This window comes from Lissotriton vulgaris, chromosome 7, assembly GCF_964263255.1.
Source record: "Lissotriton vulgaris chromosome 7, aLisVul1.2, whole genome shotgun sequence".
Taxonomy (NCBI): domain Eukaryota; kingdom Metazoa; phylum Chordata; class Amphibia; order Caudata; family Salamandridae; genus Lissotriton; species Lissotriton vulgaris.
In genome coordinates, this window is record NC_141695.1 from 38,838,709 (window position 1) to 38,857,932 (window position 19,224).

Genomic DNA, 19,224 nt, shown 5'->3' on the forward strand with positions numbered 1-19,224 from the left:
AAAACGTTTGAGAGCATTTATACAGGTGTGACAAGCTATCAGTCACAGTAAATAGAGTGCATACTTGATTGTAATAGGGAAACATGGTTTCTATTTTCATAGAACCTAATGCACTATGTATATGGCATTCTGCATGCAACATGCCAAATACAATTTTGATTTATATATACACATGACAGTGGCCCTCTAGGTTTAGTCAAAGTAAGATTAAGATAAGATTATTTGTAGATGACATACTAAATCAATAAAAACCTTGGGCCTTTAACAGAGCGTTAATAAACATAATACGGTTTTTAAATTTTTAAATCGTGCACACAATTGATATTAAGAAATTGAAACGGTAATCTTCAAGTTTGTAATTATCACTAGCGATTTAATTCGTTTTTATAAGAACGATGTTACTAATAACACCAGACTCAATCATAACAGGCAGTCTTGGCGTTTTAATGCCAGAGTTCGTTTTATAAGAATGATGTTACTAATAACACCAGGTTCCACCGTAACAGGCAGTCATGTCGTGCATATCTATGCAAAAAACAAATCAGACGACCGCCATCTTGAAATATGATATCGTTACCATCAAATGGTAACACCAAACACCTCATAGTGTTAAACAGCACATAGTATTATCTGCGAAATAGACCCAGTTTGAAAAGAAGAAAGAAAAGTCCTCCTGGCTAGGTGTAGCCCTATGCCAAGAAAGCACCCCATTATTCTCCCGAGGTTTACTCAACGTAATCACTCGTAATTCATGCGGTCGTCTGGTTCAATGAGTCGCTTTGAGAAAAGCGTATTTATACCCTCTCAAACGATCGTTAACTATCAATTAAAAAGTTTAATTAGTAATTAGGTTGGATAAGGTCGAATAATGATGACGTGTATGGATGCTCAAGTGGTGGCCGCCATCTTACAGTGGTCAAAAGAACAGAGAAAATGAGTATATTCATTAGATTTCTCTGTTCTGAAACAGAAGAGTAAAGGTACAGAGGTCGCATCACAGATTAGACAGTAATAGAGTCTGCCGGCTCTCTTTTATAAATATGCCACTCTTTCTTTTAGAGCGTATGTATATGCTCGATAATGGCCGCCATCTTAGAGTGGTCAAATGAACAGAGAAGATATATATAATCATTACATTTCTTTGTTTTGAGACAAGAGAGCAAATTTTTCAAAGTTGCGTGACAGATTAAATAGTAATCGAGTATGCCGGCTCTTCTTCACAAATATGCCACTCGATAATGCATATGTATGATTTCTTTAGGAGCGGACTTGCATTATTAAGACCTCACATGAAATAACGAGAAAATAACTATCAGAAATAAACTAATATAGGTATATGTACCGAAGCCTTAGTAAAATAAATCAAAGATATTTTGACAATTGAACGATGAATCATTAAGCCTGACTCGATAATGGTCGCCATCTTAAAGTGGTCAAAATCCAACATACTAGATGATAGGCACCAGTCCAAAGGGATCAAAGGATCACATGTCGGTCCAATGTATGCTTGTAACATAAAATCCAAGGGCAACATCAGTCCTAAATCAAATTACTAAAATATTTTTTTTCTATTAATTTCTTAGTTATTGAAGTAATGGTATAGTATGCATTAAAAACTCACTCGATAATGATCTCCATCTTGGAATGGTTAAGAACCAACATATTAGGTGCAGTAAGCACCATTTCAGGTAGATCAAGGATCAATAGCGATCCAATATGTGCCATAACATGAAAACAGAAGGCACCATTGCATATACGAATTTCAGCAGAGTATTCAGATTACAGACTAACGTTTATACTGTGAAGAAACAAGATATAAAGATACAGATTACTAGAGAAAATGATGGAATTCATTATTTATATTTAAACCCTGATTCACAGATCTCAATCTGCAAATCCAGCGTGCCTCTAGTTGTCTGAGGCACGTTGTTCTGTTTCCACCCCGTTTGCCTACTGGGACTCTGTCAATAGCATGAAATGTAATCTCTATTTTCAAAGGGTGATCTTGCATGATATGTTGTGCCACCGGACTACGGATGTCATTGTGTCTTATATTTCTGATATGTTCCTGAATTCGTGTTTTCAGGCATCTATTACTGCTGCCCACATAAATCATGTTACAATGGCAAAGGATCACATATACAACAAACGTGGTGTTGCAGTTTATAAATGTGGTGATCCTATGTTTCTTTGGACTGTTATAACTAAAGCTGACCATCTTGTTCATCCCATATTCACATACTGAGCAATTACCACAGACAAAGAAACCAGCCGGTTTCTCTGTTAGCCACGCAGAACCACAACTTTTTGGTGGGTTTACATAACTCGGGCAAAGAATATTTTTGATTGTGGTGCCCTTTTTGTAGACAACCCTGCGTTTGTCAGAAATAACACCTGCCAGTAATGTATCAGATTTCAAAAGGTGCCAGTGTTTCCTTAAGATAATATAGATGTGGCTACTATACATCCCATATTCTGTTATGAATGCACATTGATTTAAAGATGTATTAGTGTTCTTTTTAGGTTGTTTGGTCATTATATCACAACGTTTCTTTTTTCTAATTTTACTCTCAGCTTTCATAATGTCATTTTTTGCATATCCTCTAGCCAAAAAATCTGACTTCATCCTGTCAATGGTGTTCTCGAAATTAACCTCTTCACTGCAATTGCGATGTGCACGTATCATCTCACCATATGGGATGGCTGCTATGGTGTTTCTAGGATGACAACTATCAGCATGCAATATGCTGTTACACGAGGTTGGTTTTTATGCATGTCACTTTGGATTGTGCCATCCTTTACATAGATTTTTAAATCGAGGAATACAATTTCCTTTCTGGAGCGATTGATGGTCAATTTAATATTACGATTATTCTCATTCAGATAACGAAAATAATCAGTCAATCCATCTATGCTACCTTTCCAAATAAGAAAAATGTCATCAATGTAATGGACGTAAAAAATTATATTGTTCATCCATTTTGTCGCACCACGGCCCCAGGCATGCTTCATCTCATACAAAACCATAAAGAGGTTTGCATAAGATGGAGGAAACCTGGAACCCATGGCCGTGCCTTGTGTCTTCAAATACCAGTCATCTTCATGTAGAAAGACATTCTGCGTCAATATTAGCTCTGCCATGGTCAACAGCATCTTAGCATTTTACTAAGGCTTCGGTATATATACCTATATTAGTTGATTTCTGATAGTGATTTTCTCGTTATTTCATGTGAGGTCTTAATAATGCAAGTCCGCTCCTATTTACTATTTAATCTGTCATGCAACTTTGAAAAATTTGTCCTCTTGTCTCGAAACAAAGAAATGTATCGATTATATATATCTTCTCTGTTCATTTGACCACTCTAAGATGGCAGCCATTATCGAGCATATACATACGCTCTAAAAGAAAGAGTGGCATATTTATAAAAGAGAGCCGGCAGACTCTATTACTATTTTATCTGTTATGCGACCTCGTGAACTTTACTCTTCTATTTCAGAACAGAGAAATCTAATGAATATACTCATTTTCTCTGTTCTTTTGACCACTGTAACATGGTGGCCACCACTTGAGCATACATACACGTCATCATTATTCAACCTTATTCAACCTAATTACTAATTAAACTTTTTAATTTATAGTTAACAATCGTTTGAGAGGGTATAAATACGCTTTTCTCAAAGCGACTCATTGAACCAGACGACCGCATGATTTACGAGACGCCGACACTCTGATTACGGTGAGTAATCCTCGGGAGAATAATGGGGTGCTTTCTTGGCATAGGGCTACACCTAGCCAGGAGTACTTTTCTTTCTTCTTTTCAAACTGGGTCTATTTCGCAGATAATACTATGTGTTGTTTAACACTATGAGGTGTTTGGTGTTACCATTTGATGGTAACGATATCATATTTCAAGATGGCGGCCGTCTGATTTGTTTTTTGCATAGAGATGCCCAACATGACTGCCTGTTACGGTGGAGCCTGGTGTTATTAGTAACATCATTCTTATAAAACGAACTCTGGCATTGAAACGCCAAGACTGCCTGTTATGATGGAATCTGGTGTTATTAGTAACATCGTTCTTATAAAAATGAATTCTGGCATTAAATCGCTAGTGATAATTGCAAACTTGAAGATTACTGTTTCAATTTCTTAATATCCATTGTGTGCAAGATTTAAAAATTTAAAAATCGTATTATGTTTATTAACACTCTGTTAAAGGCCCAAGGTTTATATTGATTTAGTATGTCATCTACAAATAATCTTGTCTTATTCTTACTTTGACTAAACCAAGAGGGCCACGGTCATGTGTATATATAAATCAACAATGTATTTGACATGTTGCATGCAGAAAGCCATATACATAGTGCATTAGTTTCTATGAAAATAGAAACCATGTTTCCCTATTCCAATCAAGTATGCACTTTATATACTGTAACTGATATCTTGCCACACCTGTATAAATGCTCTGAAACCTTTTCTTGTAGGCCTATCCTGCCTTATTTCTTCGAAAAAATGGGAACTTGGTACACCCTGGAATTATGATTTTTTTTGTTGCCTATTTGAAGTAAGTGATCAAATTGACTTCTTCTTTTGAGACTCATTGTAGTTACTGTATTTGTATAGATGATCAAAATGAACCCATGCCGAGTAAACGCATATAAAACCGTTCTTCTCGCCCTTTTAATAAGTGATGTATAACAGATCATCTACATAGATGAAATAGACCATGACATCTAATACGAATGTTGACCCATAATTCATTATATGAAAAGTAAGCATTTAGAGAATTTGACCATTTACAATATGACCATGGATATAAGATTAGTTAATTGGGGGTCAATGTAAAGAGCACCATACCATTTATTATGTGATCACCATATGGAATATTAAAAATATATTATCCCCTTACAGAATATTCGTACCTCAAGTTTGAAGACCATTGTGAAGCCGTGTTATATAGAGAATTCTAAATAAGGTATTTAATGCTTATAAACCATGGAATCATATCACAATGTTTGTGCTCTTATCCTTGGATAAAATTTGACTAGATATTTTTAAAGGATTAGAAAAACTGCATTTTGAAATTATCTTTGTATACATTTCTCTATGAAAAGGGTTAAAGAACTGTATTGTTCCCTTGTGTATTTGTTAGCTGTAAATACTTTGTACCATGACTGTCTTATGCATACCCCTTTATATTTTTCTCTCAATGTGTTCTCCCTGGAAAAAGGCACATAACATCGATGTCTAATTCTGACTAATGTTTATCATAAAATATCTGGTTTTCTCATTGTTTTTTACCCATGTGAGTAAAAATTTTTATGGATTATTTTGAATAGATTATTTCTATTCATATGTAAATATATTTATATATTTTTGCATTTTTTAATGTAGCCCTGAAGAAGTCCGGTCACGGACGAAACGCGTTGGCTATTGGTTTTAAGGATCATTTGTGAATAAAGAATCTGTTTCCTGAAGAAATCTGACTTTGGAAATTCTTGGGAGAACGATTGGAAAGTTAATGCAACTATATGTATAATGTTATCGATATTGGATTACTTACTGTTGAAGTGTGCGGAGTCACCTTGTGAAATTTGATTTGCAAAACAAGTTTCTTGTTTTCTATATTTGGGATCTAGGGGATTGCGTCCCAGACCTCCTGCACCCACGCATATGTACATTAGAGGGACTTTGTCACCAGTGCGGGCAAAGTAGCCTTAATCCCCTGTTCTGGCTTGAATTTCATATTTTTTTGGAATGCCAGCACTTGAAAAATTTTGGACTGTGGTGGGCGATAACATTCGAGATGTCTTCCACACCATCATAGAGATTAACATGTCATTAGAGTTTTTGGGAGATGATGGTTGTCTCAGTCAGACCCTTTCTCAGTAGGACAGAGGCCTATTAAGTTATCTCATATTGTTGGCCAGAAGAGAAGTTTGCAAGAGGTGGAAGGACCCCCTAGCCCCACAAAAGGAAGACCGGCTTAAAGCTTCATTCTCCATGGCTCGTCTAGACTATGAGGGCGCAGAAGACAAGCCAACAAACATCTGGCACCCTTTTGTGAGATGGGGCAAAAATGTAAGATTAATATAATTGGTTAAATGATTACACCAGGCTCCCTCACAAAAAGGGATCGGTCGGATGACCCAAGCGAGTGGCCACAAATCACGAAGGCGTCTTCATAAGACCCTCAGAGGCTTGTCAGGTGAGATGACGCCCAGAAAAAAAAAGAAAAAAAGAAATTGCAACAATGTGGTGCAGTATTTTTGAGTCTACCTAAGTAGTATTTTAAGAGCACATATTGATGTGAACATGATTCTTTCTCCATAGGTCAACATACACTATCCCCTTCAGTGCACAAAATACTCATTGGTGACTTATTGAATGGGTATGTTACGTTACTAGTGTTATACTGATGTAACATCTCCTGACTATTTTTCCTGTTGTGGTACTTTCATTGTTCTAACATTTAAATATCTTGTCACTTCTGACATCATTGCAGTGTGTGTTTCTGTGAATGACTATTATTCCTGAATATATATATCTATACATATGTACTATGATTGTGGACTTGGCCCTTTCTGCAGGCTTATCCCCAGACATTTTGGGGCTCATTCATGGGCCCTTGCATTATTTTGTTCTGCCAGTGTGTCACTTTTTGTGATGCACCAGCGGCATGAAAAAAGCGCCATGTTGCGCCCTATTTACAAAGTGGTGTATCTAGACAGATGCGTCACTTTGTAAACCCCTGAGCTACATTATACCTGCATCAGGTATAATGTATTCAGGGTGGGCATTCAAGCCTCATAGACGTGGTGCATTAAAATGTGTAAGATTTCAGTGTGCCACTTCTAGGACGCCATTTCGTCAAATCCTTACACCTGTCTCATAGGAGGCGGAAGAGTGAGGCAGTGCCATATTCATAGCCCTCCCCCTGCATTGCTGGAGTTGTGTCACACTTCCAACACAACTCCAGCAATGCATCAGTTTTGCGCCGACAGATACATCAGTAATACTGACGTATCTGTCATTCCTTGCAAAATAATGCACAATAGAGTAAATATGACACATCCCTCATGTCGTAAGGAGGGCGCACTGAGAAATGACACATTGCTGTTTATACGCAGCGGTGCATCACTTCCCATAAATAAGTCCCTTTGCCTTTACAATCCTATTTTCTGAACCTGTTTGTGTTGGCTTTTAGAACTCTGCACAACTTGCTTCTGCTAACCAGTGGTAAAGTTAATGTGCTCTCTGTTAAACATGGTACAACTGGCTTGCTCCCAATGGCACATTTAATTTACTTGTAAGCCCCTAGTAAAGCGGTACTACATGCACCCAAGACCTGTAAACTAAATGCTACTAGTGGACCTGAGGCACTGATTGTGCAACCTACTTAAGTAGCCATTTAAAAATATCTCAGCCATGCCATTACAGCCTGTGTGTGTGTCTGTGGTTACTTTGTCTAACCCGAAATGCTTTGGGAGAGCATGAAGTAATGCAATCTATCTATTTATGTTCGAAATGAATTCTTACAAACATCTTTGACAAGAATAACAATCTAATAATGAATAAAAATACATGATGATAACAAGAATGATAAGAATGGTTTAATTCTGACAATCAAGCAACGTTGAATGAGTGAAGAAACCCTATGCGTTTCATGTTAAATTGCGCGTCCTTAGTGATATCCATATCACACATTCTCTCAATGATTTAAGGCACTGCCAGGCACAGTGTGTCAAGGACCGTGCCTCACGTACTTTCTGAAATTTTGGTTTCAAATTAGGGAGTGCACGGAGATATCAGCAACTTGATCCTTAAGGGTGCAGACACAATTATTTGGAGTACATGTCTGAAATGCAAATTATGGTTAGAAGGCAAAAGTGTAAAATGAAAAGTCACTGCTACAGTTTTAGTGGCTATAGCATTGAATAGCAAACTTGCCTTGTGAGTCTCTTAAGGATGATTGCTCGTCATACCAGCGGCCAGCTCATGCAGTGGTCTTTGATCGGGGTTCTGACAGGTGTGGAAATGAGCTTTAGGTAAAGGAAAACTCTCTGCTAAGCTTACAAAATACACTCTCTGGCTGAGAGGGACTGATACAGAAATCTGGTGCAACCTCAGGCAATAATAGTATTGTAAAGACCTCTCCCAAGCACTGGGATTTATATAGAACTGGCCTTAGAGGCATGAGATTCTTAGCTGACTACGCTACCAAGACACACAATACTTCAGCTCTGTCCACATGTTGATTTTAAGCTGCCATTACTAAGGCCTTGAGATCTGCACTGCAAGGGGCCATGATAGGATTGTGATGCTTGTTTGGCTGACCCAGTTCTGTTGCGCACAGTACACCACGATGTTCTGGCATAGAGATTCACACAGTATACCTCCATGGTGTGGGCATGGGCATGATTGGTGAACCTAAGAAATAGTGGAGAAATCTATACACCACACCTTCCATTTACTAACAACCCAGGTTAAGGATCACTATCGAAATTGGGGTAATTAGGCACATGTGTGTAGTTCGAAATTGAATTCCCTGGGTGACATCTTTTACATCAAATGATTTAAACCTCTGGGAAAAACACTGGCCACATCCATTGACATTCTGATATTTCAAAGACTTTCCAGTTCTATGGGTGAGATGTTCACCTCTGTTCGGGCAAAACCCATGGAGTGGCAATAGCTCCCCTCTATTATAACTGACCGAAACCATACGAGACTAATAGCAGACATTTCAATTGCACAAAACTAGAGAATCCATTGACAATGCCTCCAAGCAACTGACCACTGGAGCCAGTGAAACTTCCAAAGGCCTATACTTCAAATACTGAGATACTAGCATGAGACAAATGGACCAGCTATCGCCTCTTAACCGCCTAGTCACCAGAGATAGGAAGACTACCATCACCCAGACAAAGTGAGGAATTTAAGGTTTGTTATGAACACCAAACTCCTCCTCATACTTTGAGTAAATCAAGTCTGCAAACAAATATGTTACATGATGTGCTGCCAATGGCAAATCTTCATATACCTATGCTTACCTGAAAAATGTTGAAGCTATGATGACTAGAAGTGGGCTAGCCACTGAAAGTTCGATCTAGGCTTGAGCTAGATGCATAGCTCTGACTCAGCTCAAGGTTCTCTTGAACCCTCAAGATCAGAACAAGCCCAAAGCAAGGCAAGATTTCATGAGGCTTTTACTGCCACCCTCACTCTTACATCACGTGCCAAATATTTATGGCAAACTTGAACCTATGATTTTAAACAGGAGAGAAACAGTCATCTATAAAGTGGCTGAATTGCACAACGTGAAAATAAAAAACAAAGACCAATCCCAGCTTCTCTGTTTAACCAAATTGTGTGATCTTCTGCAAACATTGTATTTCATTGTTCATCCTTTTTCTTGAGTATTGCGTATGAGTGCATTTAGAAACGTGGTCTCCGTAGGCGCTGAATTTGATGTCTTCATCCTGTGATATAGAATGTTATGATATGACATTGAATTTAATGTTAGATGTACTTGTATGTTCTAAATATCCGATCGTCAAGCTTTTCAAGTGTACCCTCCTTCTAACTCTTCTAACAGCACCATTGTGTTATATTCCTTACCTATTTCCCAACATCACCTATTTCTCACCACCCCATGTTCACACCTCCCTCAACTATTGCATCCATTGTCCATTATTTATGCAATAAGCCCATTAATAAGGTGTTTCAGACTCCACCTCTAAACCGTGCTGGTTCCTGCTTCCAACTTTAGCTGTCTCATTCCTCATCTACCAACCACCTCAAGTGACATTTACAGTTGCCCTCCAGGACAGCGGATATCACAATTGCCACTCTAATCCTCATATCTTTGGAGACCTTAACTCCTGTGTTGACAAATCTGATCTATAGTGGCTAGCAGACCTACTTAATAACCTTGAAGATCTGAATTATCAATAGCTATCAACAGAGTCACGCCAAGGACTTGTTCGCAGTCCTAACAAAACAGTCCATCTCCTGGCATGATCATCATGTTTTACTTCCAAGTAAATCTCTCAAATACACAACCATTACTTATAACAACTAATGCCGCCTCCCTTAACAGACCATAGAAGACATTCATCATTGACAAATGTGGAATCTGTGCCTTGAAGAGTAGAAGTTCATACCAAGGTATTTATGATATTGTTTGATTATTTTATTGGAAATGTGCAATATCCTTAACGTTTTATTTGTTAGATTTGCACTTGCTCTGCTGAGCACACAAGTATAAATGAGCAGATTAGTCTGCTTATAAAAAATTTTATCTTTCAAGTTAATTGCAGGACTTTAATCATGAACATCAATTTAGAGTTAGCAGTGAAGATATCATGTATTCTTTGACTGGCAAGAAGTTAAAACCACAGAAATTAAGAAGGCTCAGTATTCACTGTTCACATCTGTTCTTCCTAATAACAACATGTGAAACCAGATCATTCAGTCTGGCTATCCCTAAATGACATATATAAAACAAATCTTACAAATGGTGCCCCAGACATGAATAGAATAATAGGCACAGTTTTAGGATGTACATGGTTCTGCGGAGGTTGTAATTAGGGAAAATAGCAATCAATACTCTTGTAAAATAGTGTTTATGGTCCATTCGTCTATACTCTTTCTTCTTTTTTTCCTCAGGACATTCTTAAAATCTCTGTTGTTCAGACTGTATATAATGGGGTTGCACAGTTGAGGAAGAGTGGTGTATAGCAAAGATACAATCTTGTTGTCTTTCAATGAAAATGTTGTTGTAGGTCTCATATATGTAGGACAAAGAGATCCATAGAATAAAATAACCACAGCGAGATGAGAGCCACATGTTGAGAAGGCCTTTTGCCTTCCCTCTGTAGACTTCATCTTCAGGATCACTGAGATGACCTGCACATAAGAAGTGATGACAAAAATGAATGGTGCCAGTGCACAAATAGATCCCAATGTATAGCTCATTGTCTCTATAGTATACATGTTGGTACAAGATAGCTTCATCAGGGCACTTGCATCACAGAAGAAGTGGTTGATGGTGTGGGACTGACAGTAAGAGAGCCCAGACATCAGTACAATGTGTGGCAGTGGAACCATGAAACCAGCAGCCCAGCTCAAAGCCACCAGATGGATGCACATATTTTTGTTCATGATAGTCCTGTAATGCAGGGGGTTGCAGATGGCCACATACCTATCCAAGGCCATGAATGTGAGGAGTAGGAATTCTGCTATCATCAGGAGCCCAAAGCAGTATAGCTGCAGGAGACATGCAGTGAGGGAAATGAGTGCTCCTTTCAGAAAGAAATGGGCTAGCATATGAGGGAATGTGACTGAGATGCCACTGATGTCAATAAAGGACAAATTAATGATAAAAAAATACATGGGCCTGTGCAGATATGGGTTTGAGTATATTGTTGACATTATAAGGAGGTTTCCTGTCAAAGTCATCACGTAAATCAGTGTGAATGCAAAAAAAAGGGGAATTTGGAACTGTGGAAGATCTGAAAATCCCACAATTAGGAACTGTAATGATGATGTCTGATTTCCCCCTTCCATTTATCCAAGAACACAACTTTTGATTTGCACAGAGTCTGGAATAAAATATACAAACATTATTAATTAACTTGCTGGTGGTCGTCTCAGGAGATTGGACGATAAGATGTATGTTTTGTTTGTGGTATTTTGTGGAGTTTCTGATTATTGCCCTGGTCAAATTTGAAATTATCATTTTACATGCCAATAACACAGATGTTCTCCTACATCACATGAAAGTAGATTAAAACACTCATCTGTAAAGATTCTTGTTAAAATGTATTGCAAAAAATAGGTGTAAAGAAATTATTATCATATCACATCATGCACAAAACGTTATAGCTTCTATGTAATTCCTCAAATTTACGGTCTTCCAGAGAAAAGATGTGCATAAACTTAATTAGGAAGAGGTCTAGAACATGAGAATGACATGGACAGAGTTACATTCTTGCAAACGTGAACCTATCATGAATCATGTTCACAAAGAAGTTGGTGTGCTATTGGTTTTGAGAACAATGCTGTGTTTGGACTTGCTGGCAATTTCTGGCCATGACTACATCTCACTTTGACATGACCCTGACTCCTTGGGTTTTCTTGTGGGTTTTGGACCATTTTTATTTTACTAAATTGTTTAGCTAAAACTTCCTGGTGCATTTTTTCCGAAGATGCCTTCCAGGCGCAGTTTTTCTGATGATGAGGTGGCCTTTTTTAATCATTAATTTATCATGCATATTGAAGCCCAAGCCAGAGTACATCTGATTTCAGACAGGATGGCATTGTGGGCCAAAGTTCTCAAGAAATTGGAAAGTTGAATTGTGCACAGTACACTATAAATATGTCACATTTTTAGTGGGGCAAAGCCTTGGAGCAGAAGCCAGTCTGAAACAAGCCTTGCTTTAAAAGAATAACCTGGCACCAATTCCAGCACAAGTGAGCAGTAAACTATATTGTGTTACATGTGTCTGTATTTAGTCCATTATAGAGTGATGGCTCCCTTGTCTGAACTTACATTTGTCATTCCCAGTGCTTGTGAGTTTGTGTGGCATTTCTAGTATTTTAGGTAGTGTGCATCTATCCCTGTATCTATTATTTATATTCTTCCTTTCTTGAGTCATTCATTCCCCATGTCTGTGTGGTTATCCCCTGTGTCATTGTAACTGTCACTCTGTATGATTTTTGGGTGTTTTTATTCCCAGGATGTGTGTCTTCTTCACATTTCTTCAATGTGTATGTCTTTCGCTCAGCTCCTGTGTCTGTGTCTCTACAGTGACTGTTCTTTGACCTCCAAGTGCCAATGTCCCCTTTTCTAATATTCTTTTTTCCCAGTCAGGTTTTCTCTCCATATGCTGACAAGTAAATTGGAAAAATATTGATCATTAAAACTTTTATTTTTTCAATATACTGTGGTTTCTGAAAACAACTGCAACATGGGGAACTGTGTGTTATTTGAAGCAAAAGACCTGACAGCCATGGGCCAAATTTCCCCCCAACATTTTTCTTTCTTCAATCCTGTTGGCTGAAATTCATTTTTGTTTGCTTTAGAACTGTGTGCATTTTACCATTACTAACCACTGCTAAAGTGCTTGTGCTCACACCTTAAAACGTGGTTGAATTGTCTCACACCAAATTGGTACATTTAATTTACTTATGAGTCCTTATAAAGTGGTACTACATGTCCCCAGGGCTTGTTGTCAGATTATAACAATGTGGAGCTTACCTGACAGCCCACACTGCCTTACCTCACAGGGACGTTAGGGACCCGGCTCCATACACCCTACCTCACTGCCTGTGATACGAATTCCCACGAGGAAGATGGGGTAGAGGGGGGGGCCAAGGATGGACATCATTTAGGTTGTCCGGGTACAGTTGTCGAACCTAAAACAATGAACATGGAAAGGGATCTTGCCCACTAATGTAGTTGTGTGTTTCCTCTCCCTGGTGTGTTGTCTGTAGTGTAGATAGATCCCCACCTACCTGTGATCGACTATGTCTGTCATGACGTCCGTTATTAAAGTGGTGGCACTGGACAATGTCCATTCAGATTCTTCTCTGGATGTGGTTAGGTGTGATAGTGTTGGGTCTAAGAGTAAACAAGCATACGGGTTACAAACCAGGATTGTTAATGCAGAGCTTATTGCAAATAAATATTACTGCAATATAAGATGCCAGAGCGGCACACACTGGAATGGTTTTAAATACTATTACCCCTGTAGGTCGATGAGGTTCTCTTCAAAGGTGAGCTGCTGTCTTACACTCTCTGCCAAGACGCATAGTCCAGGCGGTTAATAGTTCAATGCAGAGAACTTTTGCGGTCTAACTAGGCTCTCAGGCAGGCACCAAGGTCTGTTCACTTATGCCCCTATAACAAGTTCACTTCACTTGGAATTCAAAACATTCAATACAGTCACACTTGGCAGAGTTGTTTTCCTGCGTCTACTTGCTTGCGTTGGGTAACTTTTTTATTTAGTTTTTCTTTTCTTTTGCAGGATTCAGGAAGGCCAAGTGGTGTTACCTTACTGCGGGATGTATCGGGGAAGCTGCCGTGATAAATCAGGAAGGATAAAAAATTAGCTAGCATTCGTGCCAAGAATTCTCAGTTCTATTAAGGACACGGAGGTGAAGATTATGCTTACTCTTTCTTTCACTGCAAATAAACAGCAGCCAATAAGATCATTTATAACATTTATAAGCAAAACATTCCCAGAATGCTTAGTGTGGATGAACAATAACCATAGAGATAACCATAGAGACTAGCCCTATATAACAGTCCTCAAACCGGAACAACTCCTCTTTCTTTGCCCAATGAGCAGAGTCCATGTCTATAGGTATCTGTACAAGAAAAAATGATAATGCATCCAAATCACACTAGAATGTAGAACATGAAACTGAAGATTGCAGATCTCAACTTCTCTTAGGACCACACCCTGGTCTATTGTCCTTTCTGATCAGTGCCTGAAATAGAAATTTCATACTCATAATAGTTGTCATCAACTGGTAAATCAGGGTGGGTAAACATGACATTATGACTCAGAATATCTATTTTTACCTCAGCGGGATAATCTTCGCCGCCGTGTCCTTAATAAAATTTTAAATTCTTGGTGCGATTGCTAGCTAATTTTTTATTCTATTACAGGGTCGGAGGCTTCAGATTATGCTAGTTTAACACTTATCTAACACAACAGAAGCTACATCACCCGCAGGTTTATAATAAAATTGTTTGAAGGTGGAACTGAAAGACCAGTCGGCAGCTTTCATGATATCGTGTATACTGGTACCTAGCATGAAGTATTTGGTGGCCATAGCACCTCTAACTGAGTGCGCTCCAAACAAGTTAATGTTAATACCTGCTTCAGACATAACAAATCTCAGCCATCTGACAATAGTAGCAGACGTAACAGGTTTAAACGGTTTCTGTAAAGCAATAAGTAACCTGGAACAACCCGCTGGGTGGAGTGAACGTGTATAGTCTTCATACACTTTGAGACATCTGACCACACAAAGTTTATTGTTCAAAGGAAATGCATTGTAATCAATAGATCTGGAAAAGGTTTTGGTAAAAGCAGTAATAACAAAAGAAACACCTTCAGGTGAAAAAATCCTACCTTCGAAATCAAGCACTCTAACATCAGAAACCTTGCGGCAGGCAGATAAGCATAATAACATGGCTAACTTAGCTGACAACTGCTTACGAGACAGTAACTCATTATTAGGCCTTGCATCGAACAAATTCAAAACCTTCGAAACATCCCATGAAGAAGTATGCTTAGCCTTAGGTTGACTGGCTACCCAAATTCCTTTCAAACGCTTGCACACTACCGGATGCATGCCCACTGGCTTGCCATCCAGTTGAGAATGGCCTGCTGAAATGGCTGAACAAAAGTTATTCACCGATCTATAGGATAAACCTTCAGCAGCCTTCTGGGAGAGAAAATTCACGACATGAGAGAGATCTGCTTCCACTGGATCCAGGTGTTTCTCCAAGTACCAACCCAACAAAGCCTTCCAGGCAGACCTGTATTGCTTTCTGGTTGAGGGAGCCCAGGCTTGTTGGATAAAACCGGAAGCCTGCTCCGAAAATCCTGGCAATGACCACTGTTGCTGGAAAGCCTCCAGGCCCTCAGGGATAGCTGCCCAACCAGGACTAACTGGTGGAGCTCTCTCTGAGGGCCCTGGAGCATTAGTGTAAAGCACAGGAGATGAAAAGGGTAATCGCATGTCATTTCCAGGAGAATTGGGAACCACGGTTGCAGTTTCCACATCTGGTTGATCAGCACAATCTCAGCTTCTTGTCGAGAAACTTGATTCCCCACTCTGAGTATCAGGACAAATGGGGGAAATGAGTAATGGAGACTCATGGACCAGTCCTGAGTGACTGCATCTGTTGCTTTCGCTAGGGATCCTGCCTCCAGCTGAAGAACGACTCCTACTGAAAGTTCAGTCTGGAGGCAAAGAGATCTATGCTGAACGGACCCCACAGAGACTGGATCTGGTGAAACAGGGATGGGTGAAGCTTCCAATCGCTGTAGTCCTTCAAATGGTGTGAGTGCCAGTCCACTACTGCATTGTCTCGCCCTGGAAGGTATTCCGCAATTACTGATATCTGATGAGCTAGGCAATAGTGCCAAAAGTCCTTGGCGATCTCCGCCAACATCGGGGATCTGGTTACCCCCAGCTTGTTGATATAGCGCACAGCTGATATATTGTTCATTCATAACAGAATACAACTGTTAGACCTGGCACCATTGGCGTGGGACTCCTTTCCATGTTTCGCTGTTGTCGCCTCTGTTTTTGCTGGCATTAGATGCTCTGGGCGCTGTGCCACTGCCATTCAGTGCCACAGCCCGAATGCTCCCTGTGTATATATGACTGTGAATTGGTATATTCCTGATTGACTTATTTGGTTTACCTGTTAGTCCCTAGTAGTGTGGCCTGTGTGTGCCCAGGGCTGGTAACCCAAATGCTGCTGGTGGGCCTGCAGCGCTGGTTTGCACCACCCACAGAAGCAGCTTGTAAAGTGTACCTCAGACCTGCCACTGCAGTGTCTGTGTGCAGTCCAGAACTGCCATCTTGGCTGTGAAGTGCCCACACATCCGAGCCCCTGAACCTTCCCTTGGCATCATGTCAGTCATCCGTATGGTAGGGTGCATTGTGTGTGTAAGGTAGGACATGGCTTGATATGTGTAGCATATCCTGGTAGTGAATTACACCCCATTTCGTTTTTCACTACTGCAAGGCTACCTGTTCTCCATAGGCTAGAATGGGCAGTTTTATTATTATCTCTTATAATCCTAACTGACTCAGGGAATATGGTAGAAGTTCGAGTTTAGTATGCCTGAACTCAGAATGATAACATACATCTTTTAGTGAAGTTGGCTTTAACATTCTGTGTTTGAAAATACCACTTTTAGAAAGTAGGTCTTTTCTTGCCTAAGCCTTCCAGTGAGCTCTGCTGTTATGTGTATTGGCTGTCTGGGTTTAGAGGGGCAAGGCAGGCTGAGTCAGACCTGGGTTGAATAGAGAGATATGCATTGAGTATTGGGGAGGGGTAGCTCCTTGACCTGAATAGGGCTGTGCCTGGCAAGGTGAATGCTGGCTCCACCTCCTACTGTGCATCTGATGGCAGACCCCCACTTTCTGAAAGGAAGGATGCAGCCTGGGAAACAAAATGCTCCATAACTGAGCAGAACTGGTTTTGGCTGGGTTCAGTGACTAGTGACTTTTTAGAACAAAGACTTTTGGGGTATAAATATCTGTGCCCAAACCCCTAAAATGTGTATTACTCCTGGATATCAAGAAGAACCTCTGTCCATGTAACTGATAGAATCGGCAGGAGTGGACTGTCCGTGTGCTTGTGTGCTGTTTCTTGGACTGGCCTGCAGTAGGTTTCCCTGGACTTGAAGGAAGAGGGAAAAGGACTTTGAGAGAACTTTTATTTTTGCTAAAGCTAGAAGAGAGCTAGCCTCCTGCTGGAGTCTCAGGCACAGCTGACTCCACCACCAGCCTCCTGATTCCTCCCAGCGAGGATTGCTATCTGCAGGTGAGGCTCCTTTGAGTCCAGGGCCTCTAGTTCTACTACAGAGAAGAGAGAGCTTAAATCGTTGCTAACGCCCGTATGCGAGCCGCCGCAGCTGAACAGCATAAGGAAAATCATCGCGCTGCTGCCGCCGAGCGCTCGCAAAGATCATCGCATTGCACGCTTGCGGGCCACAAAGTGCTCGCTAACACCCAAAGATCATCGCATCGCATGTTTGCGGGCTGTCAAGTGCTCGCTAACCCCGGATCATCGCATCGAGATCCTCGCATCACGACATTGCAGTGCGGGCGCCGTGTGTCCACCATTTTCATCGCATCACACCCGGATCGTTGCTCCCTCGCGGAGCACCATTTCTTCTCATTGCAACAGGGTCGCCTGGCGGCAAGGATTCAACGAATTGCTGGCCTAGCGTGAAGAAGTTGTTGCTTTGTCCCGCACGCATTTGCAGATTGGCGCACCATCCTCCCTTGCGGCAAGGATTCAACACATCGCCGGCCTCGTGTGAGGAAAATCATTGCTACAGCTCGTTTGCGACATTTTGATTGTTTTGCTACGAAATCCAGGTACTTTGTAAGTAAAAGGGTCGCAGAGACCACTGCTTTGAACTGAACCCCTATTTGAATACTTTGAACTATTTTTACAGCATTTCAAGAGTACCCCTATTTTACAGTATTGGAGCTTTTTATCATTATTGGTCTTGTGTTAAGTCTATATATAGAGATACTTATTTTATAACTACTTGTGTGGTGTCTCTTTGTAGTGTCCTTCACTGTGTTACTGTGTATGATCATAAATGCTTTACACACTGCCTCTGAGATACGCCTAGCTGCTCGTGCTACGTTACCACAGGGTTGAGCAGGGGTTATCAAAGGGTGTAGCCCCGTTACTCTGACTTAGGAAGAAGGGTTCCTACTTGGACAGTGGTCAGCCACTGCCAACTAGAGACCCCCATTTCTAACAACAGCACAATACCTTTCTCGGGGAGAGAGTGCGAATCGCAAATGATCCCGCCCGGAGCTCGAGACAATTTATGTGAAGTTCCAACTACTGTAGAGACCACCTGTCCCCCGTAGTCACCTCCCCACAGCGGGCTCCCCAGCCTGACCTGCTGGCATATGACTCTATTATCAGCTCCGAGCAAGATCCGATGATTGCCCGACCATTCCAAGCATCTACATGAGTCAACCACCATTGAATTTCTGCATGGGCTTCCTCTGTAAGTGGGACTTGATCTGAATAAGAGAGGCCCTTCTGGAGATGTCTGATTTTCAGACGTTGAAGGGCTCGATATTGTAAAGGACCCGGGAAGTTCGCTTGTATGGAAGAGGCCACTAGACCCACTAAATGGGCGATCGACCGTAGTGACATCAATTGCGTCTCCAGAGTCTTCCTCAGTTCCCTCTTCAGGTCTCTGAGTTTCTGCTTGGGCAGTTGTAACTGTGTAGATTGTGTATGGATCACAAACCCCAAGAACAATAACCGATTTCTCCTTGTTCGCTACCAACCCTAGATTCTCCAACAGGGACATTGTTATCTGAAGGTGGAGGGATGCTAGGTGCACCGAGGGAGCCATAATCAGGATATCGTCGAGGTGGATTATGAGACGTATACCCTGCTCCCGGAGATGTGTTACCACAGACTT

At 40.6% G+C, this 19,224-nt stretch overlaps 1 protein-coding gene across 1 annotated transcript; it reads right to left on the bottom strand.

Annotated features, from left to right (window-relative positions):
- Positions 1–10,606: 10,606 nt before the first annotated feature.
- On the bottom strand, positions 10,607–11,572 carry LOC147700641 (olfactory receptor 1G1-like). The gene has a single exon (XM_086929154.1). The coding sequence runs from the start codon at positions 11,570–11,572 to the stop codon at positions 10,607–10,609; it is 966 nt and encodes a 321-aa protein (XP_086785280.1).
- Positions 11,573–19,224: the final 7,652 nt, after the last annotated feature.

Excerpts from the sequence above, each read along its gene's own strand:
- LOC147700641 (XM_086929154.1), bottom strand. The coding sequence starts at position 11,572 with ATGGAAGGGGGAAATCAGACATCATCATTACAGTTCCTAATTGTGGGA.